Source organism: Hylobates moloch, unplaced genomic scaffold (assembly GCF_009828535.3).
Source record: "Hylobates moloch isolate HMO894 unplaced genomic scaffold, HMol_V3 SCAFFOLD_17, whole genome shotgun sequence".
Taxonomy (NCBI): domain Eukaryota; kingdom Metazoa; phylum Chordata; class Mammalia; order Primates; family Hylobatidae; genus Hylobates; species Hylobates moloch.
Window position 1 is genome coordinate 83,383,526 of NW_026652292.1, and position 27,143 is coordinate 83,410,668.

Here is a 27,143-nt window from a genome sequence, read left to right on the forward strand (position 1 = left end):
GAGGGTCGCGTGGATGGAGGGTTGGGGGGTCGGCCAGAGGGTGGGGGAGTGTGGCTGAGACACTAGCCCGGCCTTGGACGTGTCAATGGGGCGGTCTGAATCACCAACTTCTGTCCCAGGGGCCACCAAGGACATGGGGAAGATGCTCGGGGGTGACGAGGAGAAGGACCCAGACGCCGCCAAGAAGGAGGAGGAGCGGCAGGAGGCGCTGCGCCAGGCGGAGGAGGAGCGCAAGGCCAAGTACGCCAAGATGGAGGCGGAGCGCGAGGCCATGCGCCAGGGCATCCGAGACAAGGTGCGCGCGGGCCGGGCCCCGCCTGCGGGAAGGCGGCCCTGAGTCCAGCGGGGACCCAGACCCCGCCTGGGTGGAAGGGGCTGCCCGGAGGAGGGGCGGGCGTCCCCGTGTGTCTCCTCCCCTTTGGGGACTTCAGAGTGGCGGAGGGGTGAGGCGTGGGGGCCCCTGGATTGGGCTCCCTCTGTAGGGCCCAGCCCCTCCTGCTCCTGACCACAGCGCCGGCCCTGGCGGGCTTCTTGGGCCCGCATTCCGATGCGCAGCCCTGCGGGAGAAGGAGGAGCCTGGCTGGCTGCCCGGGGCCCTGGGCCGAGGGGTCATGGGGCGGCCACCTGGCATGGAGGGTGCGCTCTGAGATGAGCCCGGCCTGGAGTGAGGATGCAGGGAGGCGGGCACCCGCTGGATTCACAAGGCGGCCCAGAGTGGCTGCCGGCACCGGGACAGCCACGCACGGTCACTCCCACTCAGCCCGGTCCCCTCAGCGGCCAGGTCCGAGGGGCAGGAGGCACAGGGAGCAGCCTGGGTCCCGACAGCCGCTCCGGCTTCCTCGGTGGCTCCAGCACGGCCCCGGCTGGAAGCCGAGTGGGCACAGACATCAGCCTGGAGGAGTCTCCAGCCAGGGGTGAGCCGGCACGGTGGGAGATGTTCGCATCCCACATAGGAGGGGCCTGGGGCCGAGTGTTCACCCCGTGCCCTGGCCCCGAGGGTAGGGGCCGCAGCAGGCCCGGCGGGCCAGAAGCTGTTTCCCATAAGGTGGCCTCAGTCCCCTGCGCTGGATGGGCCAAGAGGGCCTGGCTTCGGGGTGGGAAGGTTCAGACTCCCGGGACCCCTCTCTGCTGCCGGCGGCACCTGGAGCAGGTGGAGAAGCTGTTTTCTGGCCTTGTGTCAGCCGCACTCAGGGAAGGGTGGGCTCCACGGGGTCTTGTGGGGAAGCTGGAGCTCCCGAAGTGGACAGAGGTCGACCTGGGAGGGCAGGGGCGGCACATGCAGCTGCTGTACCCAAAAAGCCAGCCCCTCCCCACCCATGGATTCTCCCCACGCTCTCTGGTCCCTCGCAGCCCCATGCCCACCGCCATGCACCCTGGAGTGTACAGAGCAGCCGCTGATGGGGAGTGGGGGCTGGGTGCCCTGGCATCCCACCCAGGGTCACTGGACGTTTCCAGGGGTCTCCTGTTGATCGACTTTGCTGTGCTGGCTCAAGCCTCCAGCCCCCAGCCCCCAGCGGACCCAGGGCTTCAGGAGGAAGTCAGGGGAAAATGCACCATCTCAGCCAGGCAGCCAGAGCCCACTCAGATGTGCCCAGGAGACTGTGGGTATCAGGAGCGGGAGACGGGGACAGGAGGAGAAGAAAGGGGGAGTCAGAGAACAGAGACAGATAAAGAGACAGACACGGAGAGAGACACAGAGAGGGAGAGACAGAGAAAAAGACAGAGAGGGAGAGAGACAGAGAGCGGAGAGAGACAAAGAGAGGAGAGACAGGCACAGAGAGAGGGAGAGACAGCAACCAAGGCCAAGACACAGGAAACAGAGAGGAGAGAGCCAAGACCCGGAGAGCCCCAAGCAGAGCTAGAGAGAGCTGACGCTGGGTAGAAGTGGAGGTGGCGGTGGGTGGCAGCTGAGGGAGGGACACAAAGCGATGGTGGGCTGGGGTCTGGGAGGGCTGTGTCTGGGTCCGTGTGTCCAGGCAGGTGTCTCTGGAGTGGGTCGGGTCCCCTGGGCTCTGGCCTCTGCTGGCATGACCTTAGAGGGACGCTGGTTGTTCCAGGCCATGTCATTCCTCAGGGTCCCCAGAGGCAGGGCAGGCTGAGGGGACCATGTCCAGGCCCCAAGGACGGTGGGGACAGGGCCAGCAGTGTCAGGGACTGAGTGGCCCAGACAGGATGCAGCAGCTGCACCCTCCAGAGACCGGGAGAGGCCAGGGAGAGTGACGCCCAGGAGAGGGGGGAAGTGTAACCACCTCCGCAGCTTCTGTGTGGGGCCCAGAGCTGGCAGCTGGGGTGCAGGGCTCACCGGTCAGGCCTATGGAGGGCTGGCCCGACCTTGCTGCCAGGCACCAACCTGCACTCCTGCCTTGGTCTAAGCCCCTCAGAGAACAGCAAGTGGCACGGATTGAGGCCACACAGTTGCCCACAAGAACAGCCCTTTCCATAGCCCACCAGCTGCTCTGCTCTGGAGGCCCCACCACACTGGACCCCCCCGGACCTCACGTCCACACCTTCCCCACAGAGCCCTCCTTCATGGAGCCTTTGGGGGTGGGGGAACCCTGCCCTCAGGCATGGCCACCTTTCAGAACACATGCTGCCTCCAGCCTCCCCTGGGCCGTGGCACCCCCAGGCATCTTGGGGGTTGGTTAGAGAAGAGGCGCTGAGCTGCCCTGTCCAAGGCCTCTTTGCAGATGGCGACTGGGTCCTTTTGGAGTCTCCAGCCCCCTAGGTAGTTCCCAGAGGAGCAGTTCGCCTGCACCTCCCGTCAGGCAGCCATCTGGACAGGTCCGGGCCCAGGGAGCAGAAGGGAGACTGGCCCCGCTGTGCTCCGCGTGCTGACCCGCCCTTGGCTTGCATAAGCTTCCAGCCACCCTATGTTGGGCAGCTCACACCTGGGCCTTCCTGCACGGGCCTTCTGAGGGCCCACTAGGCTGTCTCAATACATTGCACACCCCTACCCCCTACAGCTCACACAGTGGCTAGCAGGTGTCCACCTGGTTGCTGAATGCTGGGTGTTTGCCCCTATCATTCCTGCTGTTGCTTCTCATCATTGATTAGCACCCACTGCCCTTTTTTCTCAGGAATGGTGTTTTCAGGGTTCAGGGCCTCACCTCAGACATGTCAGGGCCTCCTGGGCTCCCCCAGCAGCCACTCCCATCCTCAGGTGTTACTTCCTGGAGAGCTGCTGCCCAGCATCACGGCGGGCCTGGGGCTGGGTGTGCCTGGGCATTTGTCTCTGGAGCAGACACCTCAGAACCGGGTCTCGGCCAGACCGTGTGGAAGCCAGGCTCCGGTGTGCAGCCCAGCCCCGGAGAACGCTTTCCCGCAGAGTGGCCCTGGCCCTCAGGCCAAGTCCGGCGTGACCTCAGCCTCCAAATGACCTGGAGCCTCAGTGCAGCAACTGGCACTTCAGGCCAAACTCTGAGTGTCTCACAACCTGGGGCAGGGCCTGGGGTCTCCTTCCTGGGCCCAGAGGGAAGGATCCCACACCGTTTGCAGACGGTCCCCCAAGCCCCGAGGGTCACTCCCCTGACCCGGGAGGTTCCTTTGCTCACACAACTCATGTTCCCGCCGTTATATGCATGCTCCTCTGAGCACACGCGTGTTCCTGAGTGCCTTTGCTGTGGGCAGCACAGCCTCGTGGGCTGGGCACACGTGTTGCCGCTGCATGCACAGACCCCCACACCCCTGGCTGGAGGGACCTAGCTTCCAGTGGCATCGCTCTCCCCAATGCACCCCTGGGCCCCACAGGACGAGGAGCACATGCTCCCTCCACTTCCGTGCCGGGAGCTGCTGCCTTTCCCGCTGTGGATGGCTAGGATGAGAACCAGTCTGTTCTTGCTGCCCCGCAGGGTCAGGGCTTTGATCTGGGCCTGCAGGGCCCTCTGGGTGACGCCCCGTCCCTGCGGAGGACGTTCCTACTCTGTGCTCTTCGCTTGACTGAGGAGACCCCTGGAGTCCCGGCTCTGTCAAGTGTGCAGGGGCTGCTGAGGACTAGGGCGAGCCCACAGCCCCTCTCTCTCCTCAGTGGCCAGGTGGTGCTCTGGCCACAGGTGGCTGGGAGCATGGCGCCCTCCTTTCCATCTCACTGAAGGTGGCCCTGGCTCCCCACACCCAGAGCCATCTGCAGCCCTAGGGGAGGGGAGAGTTGCCGAGACTGCCCTCCGTGGGGTTGGGGGGCACACAGGCAGCCCCCCATTGGGGAGGAGGGAGGGGCCTCCTTGGAGATCCAGGGGGTCCCCAGCACCAGGAGCAGAACCAACCGCTTCTATGGGGAGGGGCTGCTGAGACAGGAGCAGGAGATGGCAGGGGAGGGGCTCCTCCTGGGCAGAAAGGCCCCTCCCTGCGGCTGGTGATCCCGCGGTGTGCTCCTCCGTCCTGTAAAGTGCTGGTGCCCACTCCCCTCCTCAGTTTTCTCCTGGACACAGCTGCTGACACCTTCACTGCTCCAGAGCACCCTTAATCTCAGACCCAGGACCTTGGACCTGGCCCGGGGGTCCTGTCCAGGGGATGGCTCCATACGACACCAGGCCCCCAATCCTTCCAGGCCAGCCCAACCTCGCTGGTTCCCACCTTCCTGGGCAGCAGGAGGCTGTTCCGTAGTTCCGTGGCCTTACCATGACCACAGGCTTCCTGGCTGGCGGCTCACAGGAGGGCTGGAGAAGCGTGGGGTGGAGAGGTGTACTGATCTAGAAACCAAAACCCCGGGGCCTGACATCAGACACTTAGAGGCCTGGAGGGCAGAAGACCAAAATCCCAGCCTCCCTCTGGAGGCTCTGGGGGAGGGCCCTTCCCTGCCCCTTCCTGCGTCTGGCAGCCCCGCAACCCCTGGTGTTTCTTGGCTTGTGGCCGCGCCACCCGCGACTTCCTCCACTTTTGTATGCCCGACACTCTCACTGGACGTGAGGCCCCTCAAATCCAGGATGGCCTCATCCCCATCCTAACCATAATTACATCAACAAAGACCTATTTCCAAATGAGATCACATTCGAAGCTCCAGGCGACATGAATTTGAGGGGGACAATATTCAGCCACTACAGAAGGCAGACACACTCACGGAGATGAGAAACGCGGGTGGGCAGGGGCTCAGTGAGGCCCAAGCATGCTGGCTGAGGGCACGACTAGGCGGGATTCCAAGACACCCAGTGCCTGGAAGTGACGGCAGCCCAGGACCCTCTGCCGGCTGCCCACGGAGCTGCAATGGCCTGCCAGAGAGTGGCCCCGCTGGGGCCGTGGCCGCATCCAGGCAGCCTTGGCTAGGCCCGGGAGTGTGACTGCAGGTCGTGGACCAGGCACTGGGCAGGAGGTCAGCTGCAGGGTGACTGTTTCTCCCCACCTCTGCCACGCAGCATCCTGCCCACCCCTCCCTTCGCCAGGCTGGAGGCTTCCTGGAAGGCAGGATGCCAGGGGCTGGGCTGGGTTTGGAGCCAGAGGTGGGGTCACAGCCCCCTCTCCTCTCAAGGAAGATGGGAGCCTCCCCTCCCTGCTCCCCCCATGTCAGCTCCTGGCCCCCATTCTCCGTGGGGGCTTCCCACTCCTCCAGGGACCCCCCCAGGGTGGGGTCTCTTCTCCTTCTGGGGTCCTCGTGTGCCTGGTGGGCTAGGGGGCTGCACCCATGCCTTCGGGGGTTCCTGGGCCAGTCCCTGGCGCAGGGAGGCTGCGGCCTGCCCGGGAGCCGCCGGGACCCCCGCCCTGACCCCCGCCTCCCCCGCAGTACGGCATCAAGAAGAAGGAGGAGCGCGAGGCCGAGGCCCAGGCCGCCATGGAGGCCAACTCCGAGGGGAGCTTGACGCGGCCCAAGAAGGCCATCCCGCCGGGCTGCGGGGACGAGGTGGAGGAGGAGGACGAGAGCATCCTGGACACCGTCATCAAGTACCTGCCCGGGCCGCTGCAGGACATGCTCAAGAAGTAGCCCCGCGCGGGACAGCGGCCCCGCGGAGCCCCCGCCCCTCCCCCTGCAGATCCTCCGCGGAGACCCCTGAGGGACGAGCAGAGCGCAGCCCCCACGCCGATACAAGCCATAGCCCTAGGCCCGCCCTGCCCGCGCCCGCCGCCTCTCTCACCCGGCAAGGGGCGCGCGCGCCCCCAGGACCCCCCCAGTCCGCCCCGTGCTCCTCTGCCCGCGGGTGGCTGGAGCCCCATCGCCTGGGACGCCCCTTCCTCTTGCAGTTTACCGCCCACCCAGCAGCGCCCGAGGCCAGGGCCGCCGGAAGGGCAGCCCCGCGACCACCCCTGTGCGCGCGTTCGCAGCGGTGGGCGCCTGTCGGGCCCGCATTCAGGAGCACAGCCATAGCAGATGGGGGAGTGCGGGCGGGGCGGGGGCGGCGGGGCCTGGGCCCCCTCCTGCACGCGGGCTCCGGGGTTCGGATCTCTCCGCCGTGAGTGTTTGCGTCCGCACGTGGCCGCTCTCCGCCCCCCGGCCTGCCCCCCCTCGCGCCCCTGTCCATCCGTCTCTGTCCCCGTCCCTTCCTCTCCTCTCTGGAAGGTTTTGCTTCTTACGAACGCCAGGGCCGTGTTCACTTCTAAACTAAAGGAAACAAAGCAATAGGTTTGGGGGACGCCCAGCCCCCCACCCCGTCACCTCTCTCTTCCCGAAGCCTCGCCCCCCGCCCGGCCTCCTAGTCTCTCCGCCCATGCGGCTGCTGCTTCTCCCTGGGGAGGACCCCTGCCCTCGCCCATTGAACACTGTACCCTCCACAGGAGCCGCAGAGGCCGGAGGCACGCAGGGGGTCTCCGGACGCTGGAGACCCTGCGCCCCTGCCCAGCAACTCCTCCGTGGGCAGCTCCTCGGGTGGGTCCTGCGGGGTTCCCTGCGTGCAGTCGGCGCGAGTGTGGCCGAATCCACCTGGTGGCCCTGCGGGGCGGCATCCGAGCCCCTGTTTTTCCTCCATTCATGTTTAATTTGCATCACAATTTGTTGAATCTCAGGTAAATGAGGTCTTTGCATTTAATGAGTTTTATCTTGACAGGCGTCGCCTGGCCCCCGGGCCCTTTCCGTCCACATAAAAAATGCATCAAGTCTCCACGTGTTTCGGGCCAGGGCGTGGCTTGGCATTGACCTTCATGACCTTACATAGCTTTAGAGAAGCCATAACGTTAGACTGCAATACTAACGACCGACGCCCCTCCGGGCAGAGACCACCGCGCCCCTCTGCGCCCCAGCGACGCGGCCCGCGGGGACGTCGCTGTCCGTCCTGCTCGCCCTGTGCCCTCTCGCTGATTTCTCCCAGGTCGTGTCTTTTAAAATCTCCTGTTTTCACACCTTACAAAGCCAGCTCTGAGCAGACAGGGCGTCCTCTCGTAGAACCTGCGCACCCCGTTCCCAGCGCATGGCGCCCCGGGCCGCGAGCTTAGCTTAGACCGTGGTGTCCTCTGTCCGTCTGTCCTGCGCCTGCGCCTCCTCCTGCATGTCGGGGCCCCTGCGTGTGTTCTCTCCGGATGGAATCACAGCCAATAAACACCAGTGATTTCACACCGTGTGGCCATTCCTTCCAGAGGTCCATTTCGCCAGCCGGTGGGAGGACCGGGGCTTTCCCCCGCGCATGTTCTCTCCACGGCCGCTGCAGGACCTCCCGCCATTCTCACCCAGCTCCATCCAGTCAGACCCATTTTCCCTAGGCCGTCCAGCCAGCGCAACCTCCATCTAAACCGCAGACCTGCGCCTTCAGGGCCCCCCGCCCCCCAGGGTGGGTCTTCCACCCGCAAAGCCTCTGCCCTCTGCTCTCCCTCCCACCTAGGACCCCCGACCACAGGCCTGTCCCTCTCCTCAGCTCCACCAGGCCCAGGGCCCCAGGTCACCCTGTGCTGCCCTTGCCTCGGCCCACCCAGGAATTCCTGACCCCCAGCACCCCTGAGTCCTGGACCCGGATCCCTGCAGGGAAATGTCTGACAACCTGGGCTGACGCCAGAGGAGGCTCCTGACCCCAGCCCAGAGAACAGCCCCTCTGCCTGGTTGCTGGTGGTCCCGCCCACATTCAATCCGCTGGATGCTCAGCCCACCCCTGGCTGCTGCCTGCCACTTGCTTCCCCAGAAAGTCCTTGTTTGACCTCCATGTTTGGAAGCTGTTAAAAGATGATTCTGGCCAGGTGCGGTGGCTCACACCTGTCATCCCAGCACTTTGGGAGGCCCAGGTGAGCGGATCACGAGGTCAGGAGGTGGAGACCGTCCTGGCTAACACAGTGAAACCCCGTCTCTACTAAAAATACAAAAAAAAAAAAAAAGTTAGCTGAGTGTGGTGGCAAACAACTGTAGTCCTAGCCGCTTGGGAGGCTGAGGCAGGAGAATCGCCTTGAACCTGGGAGTCAGAGGTTGCAGTGAGCCGAGATTGCACCACTGCACTCCAGCCTGGGCGACAGAGCGAGACTCCCTCTCAGAAAAGAAAAGATGATTCCGTGACACTTGTTAAAGCTCGGTGAGGAAGGCTTTATTCAGGACCAGCACCACAGGTACAGGGACCATGCAACAGGGCTTGCCATGGGTGCTTGGCATGGGTGCCAAGGAGCAGGGTGGGCTCAGTGGATGGAAAATGACTGAGGAGCATCAGGGGTTGGGGGATTCTAGCTGGAGACAGGCAGGGCAATCAGACAGACCTGTGGGGTGGTGGAGCATGAGGACCCCAATCAGATCTCCAGGATGAGGGTTTGTTGCTAAACTGACTTAGCCAGATTCTTTGCTAAAACTGCATTTTACAAGGAAATGGGACAATGGGCCTACCAGAAGATTCAGGAAGTTAACTAAAGTTTGACCACACAAAATATCTTTGTCAGGAGCCCTCTCTAGGGAGCAGCATGTCTGGGTCTCCTGTAACCTGATGCTGCTGGCTGGGAATGCCCCAGGGAGCTGCCCAGTCCCAGGGCAGGAGGGCCCCATGTGCCCTGCCCCCAGGCCAGGCCCTCCTGGATGCCAGGTGGGATCTGGGAGGGAACGTGCTCTCCTCCAAGCACAGGGAAGGGTGTATCCAGCTCCTCCTCCTGCTGCCTCTAGGGAAGTGTGCACCCCAGGCACCATCAAATTGCCCAGGGTGACCTCTCCTCTGCCAAGTAGGCAGCAGCTGGCCCCCTTCCTCCCTGGAACCGAAACTCAAGTGTCTTTGCACCCACCCCTCTGCCCGTGGCTGCTCCCGGCTGCCCCTCAACAGGGCTCTCTTAGAAGTTTCATGCGCGTCCATGTGAAGAGACCACCAAACAGGCTTTGTGTGAGCAACATGGCTGTTTATTTCACCTGGGTGCAGGTGGGCTGAGTCCGAAAAGAGCGTCATGGGGGTCAGGTGTGGTATCAGGAATAATGTGGAGGCCAGGAACAATCGTAATTGTGAGACTTAACAAAGAGTGAGTACAGCTGAAGGAGCCGGGGAGCAGGAAGTATATGCGTCAGATATGAGGAAGAAAACAGATTTTGGAAGTTATGAGAAATGTAGAGAGTGAGTTGAGCATAGTTTGTGATTTTGAGGGCCTCTAAAAGTATTAAAGCAGAGGCAGCTGCTGCACGCAGACATGAGGGCTAGGCTAAAACAGTAAGGTCAAGTTGTTTGGACAGAAAGGCTATAGGGTGCAGTCCTGGCTCTTGTGTAAGAATTCTGACCACACTAACCATGCTTAGGAAGGAAAGTTGTTGTTTTGTAAGGGATTGAGGTTTGGGAGATTAATCCGACACGATCAGCAGGGAGAGCACGTGTGTTTTTACGAGAATTATGCCAAGATAGGTAACAGATGAGGATGAAATTTGGGCTTGACTGAAGTAATGGGGGCTGTCTGTGAAGCCTTGCGGCAGTACAGCCCAGGTGATTTGCTGAGCCTAATGGGTGTTAGGGTCAGTCTAAGTGAAAGCAAAGAGAGGCTGGGACGACGGGTGCAGGGGAATAGTGAAAAATGCATCTTTAAGATCAAGCACGGAATAGTGAGTTGTGGAGGAAGGTATTGAGGACAAAATAGTGTACGGGTTGGGCACCACAGGGTGGATAGGCAAAACAACTTGGTTGATAAGGCACAGATCCTGAACTAATCTGTAAGACTTGTCCGGTTTTTGGGCAGGTAAAATGGGGGAATTTTAAGGAGAGTTTATAGGTTTTAGAAGCCCACGCTGTAGCAGGCGAGTGATAACAGGCTTTAATCCTTTTAAAGTGTGCTGTGGGATGGGATATTGGTGTTGAGCGGGGTAAGGGTGATTAGGTTTTAATATGATGGTAATGGGCATGTGATCGGTTGCCAGGGAAGGAGTAGAGATGTCCCATACTTGTGGGTTAAGGTTGGGGGATACGAGAGGAAGACGCGAAGGAGGCTTTGGGTTGGGGAGAAGGGCGGCAATGAGATGCAGCTGTAGTCCAGGAATAGTCAGAGAAGCAGATAATTTAGTTAAAGCGTCTTGGCCTAATAAGGGAACTGGGCAGGTGGGGATAACTAAAAAGGAGTGCTTAAAAGAGTATTGTCTAAATTGGCACCAGAGTTGGGGAGTTTTGAAAGGTTTAGAAGCCTGGCCGTCTATACCTACAACAGCTACGGAGGCAAGGGAAACAGGCCCTTGAAAAGAAGGTAATGTGGAGTGGGTGGCCTCCATATTGACTAAGAAGAGGACGGACTTACCTTCCACTGTGAGAGTTACCCGAAGCTCGGCATCTGTGATGGTCTACGGGGCTTCCGAGGCGATTGGGCAGCGTCAGTCTTCAGCCGCTAAGCCGAGATCTGGGAAGGAGTCAGAGAGCCTTGGGCCAGAGTTCCAGGGGCTCTGGGAGTGGCTACCAGGTGAGTTGAACAGTCCGATTTCCAGTGGGGTCCCGCACAGATGGGACATGGCTTAGGAGGAATCCTGGGCTGTGGGCATTCCTTGGCTCAGTGGCCAGATTTCTGGCACTTGTAGCAAGCTCCTGGGGGAGGAGGTTCTGGAGGAACGCCTGGCCACTGCGGTTCAGGCGTTTGGAAGTTCTTGTGTGCTGGAGATGTGGCTGGGGTTTGTCTCACAGTGGAGGCAAGGAATTGCAACTTTTTTCTATTATTGTACACCTTGAAGGTGAGGTTAAGTCCTGTTGTGGGGTCTGAGGGCCAGATTCTAATTTTTGGAGTTTTATTTAATGTCGGGAGCAGATTGGGTAATAAAATGTATATTGAGAATAAGACAGCTTTTTGACCTTTTAGGGTCTAGGGCTGTAAAGCGTCTCGGGGTTGCTGCCGAACGAGTCGTGAACTGGGCTGGATTTTTATATTTGATGAAAAAGAGCCTAAACGCTATCTGATTTGGGATTTAAAAAAAAAAAAAAGGAGCATTAACCTTGACTATGCCTTTAGCTCCAGCCACCTTTTTAAGAATAAATTGCTGAGCAGGTAGGGGAGGGCTAGTCATGGAACGAAACTGTAAGCGGGACCGGGTGTGAGGAGGGGAGGTGATAAAAGGATTATAGGGTGGAGGAGCGGAGGCTAGGAAGAATTGGGACCTAGCTTGGCCTGGCGAGGAGCAGCCTGGGGAGGAGGGGAGAGGGCAGATGGGTCTATAGAAAAGGAGGATTAGAAAGACTCAGCGACGCTTGGGGTTGGGACTGAGGGGACAGGCAGGAGGGAAAGAAGGAGGATTTGGGATCAGTCGCATTGGGCACAGAGACTAGGAAGGGACTGATGTGTAAAAGAATGCCTGGACGTCAGGCACCTAAGACCATTTGCCTATTTTACGACAAGAATTATTTAGATCTTGTAGGATGGAAAAATTGAAACTGCCATTTTCCTATTTGGAGCTACTGTCGAGTTTGTATTGGGGTCAAGCGGCATTGCAGAAGAAAATAAGGTGCTTAGATTTTAGGTCAGGTGTGAGTTGAAGAGGTTTTAAGTTCTTAAGAACACAGGCTAAGGGAGAAGAAGGAGGAATGGAAGGTGGAATGTAGGGTCCAGCCCCACAGGGTCAGTGGGTCTCTCCCCGTGTGTGGTGATGAGAGAGTGTAGAAATAAAGACACAAGACAAAGAGATAAAAGACAGCTGGGCCCAGGGGACCACTAACCCCAAGACGCGGAGAGTGGTAGAGGCCCTGAATGTCTGGCTGTGCTGTTATTTATTGGATACAAAGCAAAAGGGGCAGGGTAAAGAGTGTGAGTCATCTCCAATGATAAGTAAGGTCACATGGGTCATGTGTCCACTGGACAGGGGGCCCTTCCCTGCCTGGCAGCTGAGGCAAAGAGAGAGAGGAGACAAAGAGAAAGACAGCTTATGCCATTATTTCTGCATATGAGAGACTTTTAGTACTTTCACTAATTTTGCTACTGCTATCTAGAAGCAGAGCCAGGTGTACAGGATGGAACATGAAGGTGGACTAGGAGCGTGACCACTGAAGCACAGCATCACAGGGAGACGGTTAGGCCTCTGGATAACTGTGGGAAAGCCTGACTGGTGTCAGGCCCTCCATAGGAGGTGGAGGGGCAGAGTCTTCTCTAAACTCCCCTGGGGAAAAGGAGACTCCCTTTCCTGGTCTGCTAAGTAGCGGGTGTTGTTCCTTGGCACTTTTCGCTACCACTAGACCATGGTCTGCCTGGCAATGGGCACCTTCCCAGATGCTGGCGTCACTGCTAGACCAAGGAGCCCTTCTGGTGACCCAGTCTGGGCATAACAGAAGGCTCACACTCTTGTTTTCTGGTCACTCCTCACTATGTCCCCTCAGCTCCTATCTCTGTATGGCCTGGTTTTTCCTAGGTTATGATTATAGAGTGAGGATTATTGTAATATTGGAATAAGGAGTAATTGCTACAAACTAATGATTAATGATATTCATATATGATCATATCTAAGATCTATATCTGGTATAACTATCCTTGTTTTATATTTTATTATGCTGGAACAGCTCGTGTCCTCGGTCTCTTGCCTTGGCGCGTGGGTGGCTTGCCGCCCACAGTGGAAGCTTGCCCATAGTGAAGGAGACAAGCCCAGAGAAAAGAGTAGAGACACGGAGAAGGGGTAGGGGGTTCTTGCCCTCCAGAAAAGCAGAGAAGAGGTTGGGGCATGGAAATAAGGGATTGGGGCGCAGAGATATAACAGGTTGGGGCATGGAAATAAGGGATCAGGGTGCAGAGATAAGAGGTCGGGGTGCAGAAATAAGCGATTGGGGTACTTGCCCCTCCCCCAGAAAAGCGGGACTTGCCGCTAAGGGTGAAGGACCAAGGCAGGCATCCCTGCGTGGTCTGACACCTCTGAAACGTGGGTGAATAATCAGAGAGGCGTCCCTGCAATGATTAAACACCAAGGGAAGGCCGCCTTCCCAGTCTGTGACTGGCGCCGGAGTTTTGGGTCCACGGATAAAACGTGTCTCTTTTGTCTCTACCAGAAAATGAAAGGAATTGAAATTAAAAGAAGGGAGAGATTGAAGTGTGGCACCAAGATTGAAAGGAGAAAGAGGGTGAGGGATAGTGAGGGAGGTTGGAGAAGAGAGTAAAAAGAGACCGCTTACCGGATTTGAAATTGGTGAGGTGTTTCTTGGGCTGGTTGGTCTGAGGACCTGAGGTCGTAGGTGGATCTTTCTCACGGAGCAAAGAGCAGGAGGACAGGGGATTGATCTCCCAAGGGAGGTCCCCCGATCCGAGTCACGGCACCAAATTTCATGCGCGTCTGTGTGAAGAGACCACCAAACAGGCTTTGTGTGAGGAACATGGCTGTTTATTTCACCTGGGTGCAGGCGGGCTGAGTCCGAAAAGAGAGTCAGCAAAGGGTGGTGGATTATCATTAGCTCTTATGGGTTTTGGGATAGGCAGTGGAGTTAGGAGCAATGTTTTGGGGGCAGGGGGTGAATCTCACAAAGTACATTCTCACAGGTGGGGAGAATTACAAAGAACCTTCTTAAGGGTGGGGGAGATTACAAAGTACATAGATCTGTTAGGGTGGGGCGGGAACAAATCACAATGGTGGAATGTCATCACTTCAGGCTATTTTTACTTTTGTGGATCTTCAGTTACTTCAGGCCAGTATACGTGCAAGTCACAGGGGATGCGATGGCTTGGCTTGGGCTCAGAGGCCTGACAAGAAGGGGACCCCAACATCCAGCCACTGCTCAGCCTCCATCCTCCCCCACCCTCCCATTTCCCATCCACAGCCTGGTCTGGACCCCCTTGCAAGCCTGAGCAGCAACTTGGACGTGCCAGGTCACGACCCAGGCAGCTTTCCCTTGGAGTCTTCTTTTTTCTTTTTTTTTCAGACAGTCTCGCTCTGTTCCCCCAGGATGGAGTGCAGTGGTGCTGTCTCAGCTCACTGCAAGCTCCGCCTCCTGGGTTCACGCCATTCTCCTGTCTCAGCCTCCCGAGTAGCTGGGACTACAGGCACCTGCCACCACGCCCGGCTAATTTTTTTTGTATTTTTTTGGTAGAGACGGGGTTTCACTGTGTTAGCCAGGATGGTCTGGATCTCCTGACCTGGTGATCCACCCGCCTCGGCCTCCCAAAGTGCTGGGATTACAGGCGTGAGCCACTGCGCCCGGCTCCCTTGGAGTCTAGACCAGCCCTTCCTACAGCAATGAATGCTGGGTCAGACCTGAGCTTCTCCTGGATCCAGCTCTCACCTCAGGTGATGCGGTCTGAGGCCTCCGGGGAAAGGCACTCCTCCCAGATGTTTACTGAGCCCCTGTGATATGCGGTGCTCTGTTCTACGGGCTGGGAATACTAATCCCTCCCTCCTGGAACTGGTTTTCCTAGTGATGGAAGACAGATGATAAACATGTAAGTGGTGGTCTTTGTCCTGGAGGAAAATCAAGCAGGACAGGGAGCAGACAGCAATGGTTAGGGTTTACCATTTCATGAGTGGTCAGGGGTCCTCTCTGTCAGAGTGACGTGCACAGACCCGGAGGGAGGTGGGTGTCCGTGGGAGAGCATTCTGGGCAGAGGAACAGCCATTTCAGAGCCAGGAGGCAGCGCTGCCTGGGTGCCACCAGCGTGGCCCAGGCCCCAGGCACTGGCTGGGCACCACCTTGCCCCCGGAGTCTCCTCCTTCTGAATGTTTAACTGTATCTTGAACACAGCGGGGCTGGCTTTCAAGCTCCAGACACGGCCTCCTCTCCAGGCCAGGAAGCCCTGTCTCCTGTGACCGCCTCCTCCTCAGGGCCCCTTCCTCTCCAGCGCCCTGCACTTGAGGCAATAGCGGCTTCTGAATCACAAACCACCTGACCATGGGCTTTCAGGACAAATTCTAAGGCCTGGCAATTAAAGGCCATTTTCCTGGCACTGGGGGTCCACAGCCAGTCCAACCCTGCCGCCCACTGCCAGCCAGTGGGGCCACTGCCCCCAGGCGACCTGCAAGCAGCTCCGCTGCTGTTGCAGGCAGCTGCCCCTCAGGTGATGCAGGCAACGGTGTGTGGGGAGGGGCACGAGCCAGGTAGGAGTCCTGGGGCCAGCTTGAGGGACCCCCACACCTGGCTGTGTGGATGGAAAGGGCCTCAGGGAAGGCGCCCAGGTGAGACTTCTGGGGACACGGCCCCCAGCACATCAGCCCCCCCAGCAATCTGCCCCCCCCGGCGCCCCCCCCCCCCCCCCCCCCGTCCCACAGATCCGCCCCTCCAGAAAATCCGCCCCCCAGTAGATCCACCCCCCCAAGAACCACTCCCCAGGAGATCCGTCCCTCCAGCAGATCCGCCGCCCAAAGAAGATCCACCTCTTCATCAGATCCTCCCCCAAAGACCCACACCCAGCACTTCCGCACCCCCAGAAGATCCATCCCCCGCAGCAGATCCGGCCCCCTCAGCAGGTCTGCCCCTCCAGAAAACCCGCCCCTCACAGCAGATCCGGCCTCCCCCAGCAGATCCGGCCTCTCCAGCAGAACCGCCCCCAGCAGAGCCGCTCGGGCGGGGCCTCCGGGCCTGGGGAAGGGAGAGGGGACCGGGCCCGCCCCTGGCCAGCCTGAGCCAATCAGCGCATGCTAGGCGGGCCGTCATGATTGGCTCCCAGAGGCTCACGTGTGGAGGCCTGACCAGTCAGAGCCCGAGAGACGCCATTGCAAGCCTCTGAAGAGGAGCTGGAGCTGGGTCAGTCCGCGCTCACCCCGCGGCCACACGTGCGCGCTCACCCAGGCCACTACGCGCGGGTCTCGGGCCTGGCAGAAGCTTCTCTCGCCCCGTGCCCTCGCCTGGCCCCGCCCTGTCGGTTGCGTGCTTGTCTCGTCCTGCCCCTAGGACCTGCCGGTCCCCACCTTTAGGCCGGCGTCCCTGCCCGGCCCTGCTGCAGGCTGGCGCCAGCTCAGGAGGACGCCCCGAAGCCCAGGCCTCGGAAGCAGGTTTTTCCCAGACCTTGTCCTGCCCCGCGTTCCTCCCTAGGCTGGCCGTAGGGACCAGACCCCACCCTAAGCCCATAGCCGGCCCTCGCGCTCTGGGTGACCCTGGCTGGCCCTGTTTGTCTGGGTCCTGGGAGGCGCCACTCCCAGCAGGAAGGGGCGCTGCCGAGGCCCGGTTGAAGGGGTGGCCTGTCCCTCCACACCTGTGGGTATTTCTAGTCGGGTGGGATGAGAGACGGAGAAAAGAAATAAGACACAGAGACAAAGTATAGAGGAACAACAGTGGGTCCAGGGGACCGGCACTCTGCACACCAAGGACCTGCACTGGCACCAGCCTCTGAGTTCCCTCAGTTTTTATTGATTATTATGTTTATTATTTTAGCAAAAAGGAATGTAGTAGGAGAGCAGGGTGATAATAAGGAGAAGGTCATCAAAAAACGTGAGCAGAAGAATCTATATCATAATTAAGTTTAAGGGAAGGTACTTTGCCTGGAGGTGCACGTAGGCCAGATTTATGTTTCTCTCCACCCAAACATCTCAGTGGAGTTAAGAATAACAAGGCAGCATTACTGCAAATATGTCTTGCCTCCCACCATAGGGCGGTTTTTCTATCTCAGAATTGAACAAATGCACAACTGGGTTTTACACCGAGACATTCAGTTCCCGGGGCAGGCAGGAGACGGTGGCCTTCCTCCATCTCAACTGCAAGAGGCTTTCCTTTTTTACTAACCCACCTCAGCACAGACCCTTTACGGGTGTCGGGCTGGGGGACGGTCAGGTCTTTCTCATCCCACGAGGCCATATTTCAGACTATCACATGGGGAGAAACCTTGGACAATACCCTGCCTTCCAGGGCAGACGTCCCTGTGGCTTTCCACGGTGCCTTGTGACCCTGGTTTATTGAGAATAGAGAATGGCAATGACTTTTACCAAGTATACTGCTTGTAAATATTTTGTTAACAAGGCCCATCCTGCAGAGCCCTAGATCCCTTAAACCTTGATTTTATGCAACACGTGTTTTTGTGAACTCCAAGGTGGGTCAAAGTGGCTGGGGCAAAGCTACAAATTAACATCTAAGCAAAGCAATTGTTTAAAGTACAGGTCTTTTTCAAAATGGAGTCTCTTATGTCTTCCCTTTCTACATAGACACAGTGACAGTCTGATCTCTCTTTCTTTTCCCTACATTTCCCCCTTTTCTTTTTGACAAAACCACCATCGTCATCATGGCCTGTTCTCGCTGGTCGCTGTCTCTACAGAGCTGCTAGATACGCCTGTAGACTAGCAATAGAGAGGACAGACATACAAGGATTAATACAAAATTTGCAATAGTGGAACTTCCAATGGTTTTAACCCAAGTGACAGGGTTAAGATTTGTGAGGCCGTGAACAGCTTTTACCGTTGCCTCAGTTTCTGGCACCAGATTTAACTGGGCTTTTGATGTTTTAAAAATTTGTTCTTGTAGTTTAGGAATATCTAAGGTAAGATTATCTTCTCTTCCTTGTAAATGGCATCTAACCATGCCCCAGTGATGTTCAGATTTATTATAAGCTCGAGGTGTAATACAAAAATCTGACGTATTCCAGTCACACTGTAACTGTAAAAGATATTCCAAGCTCATGAGCCTATCTCCCATCCAAATGAGTTTGTCTAAGATCATTACTTTGATTTGTCAATTTTTGATCTATTTGAGTCTGAGAATTCCACAATTTTGAGGGATTTTTTTGCCAATTATTTACATATTTTGTAGTTTGAACAGAGGAGTGTAAAGCAATTCCAGCAGCCGCAGCAGTAGCTGTGACTGCAATAAGACCCGTAATTACTGTAATCAAAGTAAAAACGAATCTCTTAGATCTAGTTAGAACTCCTTTTAATACTTTTGTTAAGATATGTGCGGATGGAGAAGCCTCCCATGGTCGATCTGTGGACACAGGGATCCACACGCCTTCTCTTGCCCTTACTAACAGAATGCCATGCTGCCGATCGAAAGTTGAATTAATGCAAGTAAACAATCTACAATTTTCACAGGTTATAGTTTGGGAATCTGGTTTAATAACTATGTTTTCTACAACTAGCATATAAGGGGATTTTACACAACTTTGCCAAGGAATTGTCAGATTGGAATTTAGGTTAATAGTATAATGTGGCTTATGATTTTTTGTTTTCATAACTTGATTTTCAGACCAAATTCTAACGTGGTACGAGGCCACAGTGAGCTTCCATAATTTTGGGTGTTTAGGACCAACAACAGGACTAATTAACTTTGGTCGGGGTGATGAAATCCCCTTTTCACCCCATTTCCATGGGTAGGGTGATTCTAGCCTTCTATAAACCTGGTCTAGCCTTTTAGTTATATCACTATCATAGGCTGGATTAGTGGGCCAGACAGATGGAGCCTGTGAACATGAGTGGGTCTGGCCCATACAGTCATAATATAATTGGCCTTGAGGGGCCCAGTCTATAATAGTTCCAAATTTATTGTTTTGTAATACCACCGCAGTATCAGCGACACATTCTTCCCAAACTAAGACTTCTGGGTCTTTTGATTCTTTTGGAATTTCCTTGGGGCATGGTTTCCCTTTAGGCCTAAATTTTAATGATCTTTGATAGGAAGAATTTTGTAAATTATTCATTTGTGACCCGAGTGACATTCCACTTATCATATGATAAGTAAATTTACTGGCGGCACTGACAGTAGGTACTTCTACCAACGAATTTTGGATTGTGGGCATTAAGCATCCTGGTGCTTTTCCCAGGCAAATGGAAGGATAATGATATCCAATGGAAATGTTTATCCTCATTCCTTCTTCTTCAGGTTGGGCAGGGCCACGGTCATCTGTGGGGCCTGGTACCCATGCACTGTTATTAACATATACTTTAATAGGATTATCTATCCAAGTGACTGCTCGAATTAAGGGTGGGAAAGGCACATAGGCCCAGTAAGTATAGTTAGCCGTAGTGGCCCCTGCAGACATAGGGAGACTTACCACCGTTGATACAATCATTAAAGCTGCAAGCAGTATGTTTTTTGGAGTTTGTGTTACCCTTGTGTTTTTCAGGCTTTTTTCAGCTAACTGTCAGCTTCTTTAGCTGGGCCCAGGACGGCGGCTCCGCCTTCTTTGGCGGTTGGCAACTTCATCTGTTTTTTTGATATCACCATTTTGTTCACGCTGCGAGTCGATGATGTTTGATTGTGGGTTCTCTGTCTCTGCGGAGGCGCCTTCCTTTGCATCTCTGATGGGTTTACTGTAGAACTTCAAATGTCTAGTGGGTACCCAAACAGGAAGCTGATTTTCTCCTGGTGAAACACAAGCAAAACCTCTCCCCCATGTTATCACCTTACCTATTTCCCATGTTTTATTTTTGTTGTCTTTCCACCAAATCAGTTTTCCCTCATGTGGGCTATTCTTTTTACCAGTAAAATGTTTTTCTGCAGAAGTAGTGATCTGATTTCTATATATATTTTAAAAATTTAGAGTGCTAGATTAAGTTGTATCTGGGGAGTGTTATACTCCTTACTCTCTTTTTCCTTTTTTTGTTTAACCCATTGAGCTTTGAGTGTTCTATTAGGTCTTTCAATTATGGCCTGTCCTTGGGAATTATGAGGGATTCCTGTTGTATGTGTAATTTTCCACTGATTTAAGAATTTTTGAAATGGTTTACTACAGTATCCTGGCCCATTATTTGTTTTATTTTTTTCTGGAACTCTCATGACAGCAAAACAAGATAATAAATGTCTTTTAACATGGGAAGTAGTTTCTCCTGTCTGGCAGGTTGCCCATATGAAATGTGAATAAGTATCAGCTGTCACATAGACAAATGACAATTTTCCAAATGAAGGTACATGTGTGACATCCATTTGCGGTAATGCATTAGGACATAAACCTCTGGGATTAACTCCTGCCTCCTGAGTGGGCAGGTATAGGACTTGACACTGAACACAATGTTGTACAATATTTTTTGGCTGTTTCCATGTGATGTCAAATTTATTTTTTAGTCCTGTTGCATTTACATGAGTCAGGGCATGAAGTTCTTGTGCTTCCATGAAGGCAGATGATACTAGCAAGGCAGCTTGTTCATCTGCCTTAGTTAAAGGCCCTGGCAAATTAGTATGTGCTCGAATATGAGTAATATAAAATGGGAAATTTCTTTTTCTTACAGTTTGTTGTAACAATTTAAACAGCTGATTTAACTGATCATCCATACTATATTTGATTAGGGCTGTCTCAACATCCTTTGTAGCCTGTACTACATATGCAGAATCTGGAGAAATGTTAATAGGCTGATTAAAATCTTGTAACACTGAAATGACAGCAAGCAATTCTGCTCTTTGAGCTGAGTGATATTGAGTTTCAATGACTCGTTCTTTTGGCCCAGTGTAAGCCGCTTTTCCATTGCTGGAACCATCAGTAAACACCGTTAGAGCATTTTCTAGAGGTTTCTGTCTGGTAATTTTAGGTAAAATCCAAGTAGTCAATTTCAAAAACTGGAAGATTTTTGTTTTTGAGTAATGATTATCAATAATTCACACAAAATCAGCAACACCAATCTGCCATGCAGCAGAATTGATAAAGGCTTATCTAACCTGTTCATTGTTTAAAGGAACAATGATTTTATCTGAGTCACTTCCACACAAGTAGTCTTGCCTGATCAATTAATGTAGCCATTTGATCTAAGTACAATGTAAAAGTCTTCACTGTACTGTGAGGAAGGAATGACCACCCCACAAGATCTGTATTTTAAACAGTGATGCCTGTTGGAGAATGTGCAGTAGCAAAAATCAAAAGTTGGCATGGGGCTAAGTGATCTATTCTATTTACTTGTGCTGACCGAATTTTTTCTTCAACTAATTTAATTTCTTTAGTTGTCTCTGGAGTTAACGTTCTTTTACTATTTAAGTCTGGATCCCCTCTCAAGATAGAGAACAAATTTGACATGGCATAAGTAGGGATGCCTAGAGGTGGCCGAATCCAATTAATATCTCCTAGCAATTTTTTTTTTTTTTTTTTTGAGATGGAGTCTCTCTCTGTCACCCAGGCTGGAGTGCAGTGGTGCAATCTCGGCTCACTGCAAGCTCCACCTCCTGGGTTCACGCCATTCTCCTGCCTCAACCTCTCCGAGTAGCTGGGACTACAGGGGCCCGCCACCACGCCTGGCTAATTTTTTTTGTATTTTTAGTAGAGACGGGGTTTCACTGTGGTCGCGATCTCCTGACCTCGTGATCCGCCCGCCTCGGCCTCCCAAAGTGCTGGGATTACAAGCGTGAGCCACCGCGCCCAGCCACCTAGCAATTTTTGAAAGTCATTTAATGTTCTTAATGTGTCTTTTCTTATTTTTACTTTTCGTGGTTTAATTTTTCTCTCCTCTACCTGCATTTCCAAATAACGAAAAGGAGTGGAGGTCTGAATCTTATCAGATGCTATTGTCAGGCCTGCGTTTGCAACCTCTGTCTGCAGAAATGTGTAACAGTCCATTAATTTGTCTCTTGTTTCTGCAGCACACAAAATATGATCAACATAATGAATGATATAACAGTCTGAAAACTTGTCTCTAACTGGTTGAAGAACTTGAGCTACAGAAGTCTGACAAATTGTTGGACAATTAAACATTCCCTGAGGCAACACTTTCCACTGAAATCTGGTGGCTGGTTCTTTATTATTTATGGGTGGTGTAGTAAAAGCAAATTTTTCAAAATCCTGTTTTGCCAGAGGAATGGTAAAAAAGCAATCCTTCAGATCAATTATAATTAAAGGCCAATCTTTGGGGATCGTGGCTGGAGAGGGCAGCCCAGGTTGGAGAGCCCCCATGGGTTGAATTAACTGCATTAACGGCTCTTAAGTCAGCATGCACCATCTGCCAGATTTTTTCTGAATTACAAACACAGGAGAATTCCAAGGCGAAAATGAAGGCTGACTATGTCCCTTTTCTAATTTTTTTTTTGCCAATAAGTGTAAAGCCTCCAGCTTTTGTTTTGGTAGAGGCCACTGATTTACCCATACAGGCTTTTCTGTTTTCCAAGTTAACGGAATGGGCTTTGGAGGCTTTACAGTGGCCACCCCTAAAAAGGATACCCTAGTCCTTTTCTTTCTTGATTTCCCTCAGCCTCAATTGGAACTTTAATGTCTTCTCCATTTTTCCCTAGTCCTTTGTCAGAGAGATATCCCATTTTAGTCATGATTTTTTGACTCGTGGGGCTGTATAGGGAGACTGGAATAGTAATCTCTGCATGCCACTGTTCTAATAAGTCTCAGCCCCATAAATCAATTGGAATAGAAGTAATCATAGGCTGAACTGTACTCTCTTGATTATCAGGTCCTAGACAGTGTAAAATCCTGGCACTTTGATACACTTCTGAGGCAGTGCCCACGCCAACAAGTCCTGTAACAGGCTTTTGTTTAGGCCAATTTTTTGGCCATTGATTTAAGGCAATGATAGAGACATCAGCCCCAGTATCCACTAATCCTTCAAACTGTTTTCCCTGAATAGTAACTACACACAGGTCTATTCTCTGAGAGCTGACTAGCCCAATAAATAGCTTTTCCAGCAGGGTTGGTACTTCCAAACCCTCCTGTTCTTTGTGTTTTGCTATCCCCAATTTTAATATAAGGCAAGAGCAGTAATTGAGCAATCCTATCACCTGGATTGGCACTCCAGGGAACAGTAGAGCTGATCAGTAACTGAATTTCCCCTTTATAATCTGAACCAATTATCCCAGTATGAATTTGAACTCCCTTCAAATTTAGACTTGATCTTCCTAAAATAAGGCCTACCATCCCTTCTGGCAGCGGGCCATATACCCCTGTAGGAATCTTTTGCGGGGGCTCTCCAGGGAGTAAAGAAATCATTTGAGTAGAACATAAATCTACTGCAGCGCTGCCCGCTGTGGCGGGGGATAACTGTTGTATTGTTGTAATTGGCTGATTTCCTGAAATGGTGGTATTTACTGTGGGGGTTGTTGTCCCTGAAAACCCTGAGGAACAAATGGCTGAATCGGGAATGCCCCACTTTGTTGCGGGGCCTGGGGCTGGCCCCTCTTCCCGTTTCCCGACAATGGTTGTCCATTTTTATCAAATTTAGAACGACATTCTTTAGCCCAATGTTTTCCTTTTCCACATCTTGGACACAGGCCAGGTGGCTCTTTATTTTTGCTCTGTTTATTTAAGCCTGGGCTATTCTTTTTTAGATGAGCGATTTGACCACAATTATAACATTTTCCCCCAAATGTTCTAACTTGTCCTCCTAAAGCAACCCCCGTCATTGCCTGAGCCAATAGCATTGCCTTATGCATAGCTCCTCCAATCCCATCACAAGCCTTCACATATTCTGTAATGACATCAACGCCTGCTGAAACCGTTGCTCTTAATGGCCTTATGGCCGATTGACATTCTGGATTTGCATTTGATAGGCCATTAATTCTACAATAACTTTTCGGGCGTTATTATCTGCAATGGATTTTTGAGCTGCATCTTGCAACCTTGCCACAAGTCTGGATATGGCTCTTTAAAGCCTCGTCTGATTGAACTAAAAGAAGGGCAGGAGGTTCCTGGGTCCTGAATCTTTTCCCAGGCCCTGAGGCAGATAGCCCTTAGTTGTTCAATAGCCTCATTTTGCATTATTGATTGTTGTTTAATAGTGCGCCAATTTGGACCTGTGTCTAGCAATTGGTCTGCATCTATATAAGCAACAGGATTAGTAGCCTGATTTTTTTGTACCTGTTCTTGTACTCCACTCCATCAATCCACCAGGTTTTAAACTGTAGATACTGAGAGGGTGAAAGGGAAGATTTAGTCAAAATTTCCCAATCATAAGGAATAAGTCTATTTCCATGAGCAATGGAATCTAATAATGTTTTCATATAAGGAGAGTTGGGTCCATATTGTTTAGCTCCTTCGTTCATATCTTTTAACATTTTCATAGTGAAAGAGTGATATCTAGCCTCAGTTCGGACAGACGCTCCTGCTTGACTCCCTTTCCCGACCGGCATCGGCTGTAACATGACCGGATATTGCCATGCCTCAAGATCTCCCTGTTTTCTGGCTGTAGCAGTGGTCTCATGCAGTGCACTATCTTGTCCACTAGGTAGTACTGTAAGATCAAACGCCATCGCCGTGGGTTGTTGATATAGTGCCTTGCTATTTGGCACAGGACACACCGCCTGAGATCCATACTGAACCTCTGGAGACAGCCGATACTGAAATTTGGCTGGCGGCTGGTGTTGATAAACTACTGATGATTGGATTTTATTTTCTACTGGCTGGTATTGTGGATACTGTGTCTGGATTGGCATTTGAGCTTGTGATGTCACAGGCATCTGAATCGCGGGAGAAGGAGTTGGTGGCCATCGTGGTCTAAACTCTGGTGGTCCAAATAATTCTGGACCTCCTTCCCCCAATTTTGATGATTCAGGATATATTACCTCCTGTAATTGATTATAGTCAACATTTTGCAGTGACCGAGTCATTACAGGCTCTACTGCATTTTTACAATGTGAACTTTCCATTCCTTTCTTAAACTCTGTTCCTGCCTCTTCTTCACAATCTATTACACAGCTTTCAGGGGCATCAAAGACTGAAACGCTATCTTCTTCTATTTGAAATAGTTCTAAAGTTGCTTTAATAATGGCCCAATCATTCCATACTGTAAGTGGGATGATTTTACCTTCCCTAGTTGCTTGTTTTAGTTCTTTGCCAATTTTTTCCAATCTTTTAAATCTAAAGTTCCCTGTTCTGGAAACCGTGGGCAGAATTGTTCTATTGTTTGAAATAGCGTAACTAGATTTTCTGTAGAAGCTTTAACTCCCCCTCTTCTTAAGATAATTTTAATGAAGCTGAGATAAGAAGCATATTTACTTTCAGTTTGCCCCATTGTTACCCTGGATTCCTCCGAGCGCACAAGCTTACCGCAAGGCTGACTGTGGACATACTCGAGAATCTCTCGTCGGCTGTCCTCAATTCTCACGTTCTTAGCGTACCTTCAACCCTAGAGAAAGGCACCCATGTTGGGCGGCAGATGAAGGGGTGGCCTGCCCCTCCACATCTGTGGGTATTTCTAGTTGGGTGGGATGGGAGACGGAGAAAAGAAGACACAGAGACAAAGTATAGAGGAACAGCAGTGGGTCCAGGGGGACGGCACTCAGCACAGAAAGGACCTGCACCGGCACCGGCCTCTGAGTTCCCTCAGTTTTTATTATTATTTTCATTATTTCAGCAAAAAGGAATGTAGTAGGAGAGCAGGGTGATAATAAGGAGAAGGTCAACAAAAAACATGTGAGCAAAAGAATCTATATCTTAATTAAGTTTAAGGGGAGGTACTATGCCTGGACGTGCATGTAGGCCAGATTTATGTTTCTCTCCACCTAAACATCTCAGCGGAGTTAAGAATAACAAGGCAGCATTGCTGCAAACATGTCTCGCCTCCCGCCACAGGGTAGCTTTTCTCCTATCTCAGAATTGAACAAATGCACAACCGAGTTTTACACCGAGACATTCAGTTCCCGGGGCAGGCAGGAGACAGTGGCCTTCCTCCATCTCAACTGCAAGAGGCTTTCCTCTTTTACTAATCCACCTCAGCACAGACCCTTTAGGGGTGTCGGGCTGGGGGACAGTCAGGTCTTTCTCATCCCACGAGGCCATATTTCAGACTATCACATGGGGAGAAACATTGGACAATACCCGGCTTTCAAGGGCAGGGGTCCCTGTGGCTTTCCGCAATGCATTGTGCCCCTGGTTTATTGAGACTAGAGAATGGCAATGACTTTTGCTAAGTATACTGCTTGTAAACATTTTGTTAGCAAGGCACGTCCTGCACAGCCCTAGATCCCTTAAACCTTGATTTTATACAACACATGTTTTTGTGAACTCCAAGGTGGGTCAAAGTGGCTGGGGCAAAGCTACAAATTAACATCTCAGCAAAGCAATCGTTGAAAGTACAGGTCTTTTTCAAAATGGAGTCTCATGTCTTCCCTTTCTACATAGACACAGTGACAGTCTGATCTCTCTTTCCTTTCCCTACACCGGGCTCAGCCTGGAACCCCAATCCTGCTGTCGGGGACCTTTCTGCGGCTGCCCACACACGACCCCGGGCAAGGGGTGAGGGCGCGGGACCCTCCACGACAGGGCGGCGGGACGCTCTCCCTTCTTTGAAACAAGTGTAAACTGGACCTGCCCCACCTCCCAGAGCTTGGGGGAGTCCCGGGAAAGGCTGTGGCCTGGGGGCCTGCAGGGTGTTGGCAGTGGAGGTGGGGAGAGACCCAGCCCTTTCCTGTCCCCCCCCACCAGCCTTGCCTTCCTCGCCGTGATCCAGGGATGGTGGAGGGGAGTCAGGGAGGCCCCGCCAGATGGACTTTCTTGTGACTTATCCTTTAAAGCCCCTCGGCATAGCCACCCTCCCCAGGACCCGTGTGCTCTCCCGGACTGTGCTGGAAGTTCAGAGCCAGAATGGCTTTTCCACTCTCGGGCTGGCTGGCTCAGTGGGCAGCAGGGACAGGGGGCTGTGAAAAGAAAACTCACTCACCAGGGTCAGGGGCTGCTTGCTCACTGAGGAAAGCAGACTGGTCACTGCCGCTTGCCTCAGGAGCAAAGCTAGTTGGTGAGGCACTGCCTTGCAGTTGTAGGAGAGGAATAACGGCCCCCATGGGTGCTTGGTTGGAACGATTAAAGGAGAATAACAGTTTAGCACGATTATTTCACACAGTTGTTCAAAGAGATGGCTTTGAATTGTAGCTTACATGGCCTCTTCAACAAAAAGTAATTGTTTAGAGAAGTGACAAGAAGAAGGAGGACTCTGAGTCCTAGTCTCCCTCCTCGAGTCCCTGTGTGAGCAGAGGTAAAAATCAAAACTCACCAACCAGGAGAAATTCACCTAGGACTGGGGCAGAAGGTATACACCATGAGCCTGGAAATGATTAAAAAAACAACACAGGCTGGGCGCAGTG

The 27,143-nt window shown here is 53.1% G+C and overlaps 1 protein-coding gene across 2 annotated transcripts in view; it reads left to right on the forward strand.

The window, feature by feature from the left end:
* The window catches only part of CPLX1 (complexin 1), a 40,548-nt gene extending 33,080 nt beyond the window's left edge, over positions 1-7,468 (forward strand). For both annotated transcript variants that reach the window (XM_032135292.3, XM_032135293.2), the window contains 2 exons: positions 120-295; positions 5,711-7,468. In XM_032135292.3, the coding sequence (XP_031991183.1) occupies positions 120-295; positions 5,711-5,908 (374 nt within the window). In that variant the 3' untranslated portion in view covers positions 5,909-7,468. The remainder of the gene's footprint in view (positions 1-119; positions 296-5,710) is intronic.
* The last annotated feature ends 19,675 nt before the right edge of the window (positions 7,469-27,143 follow it).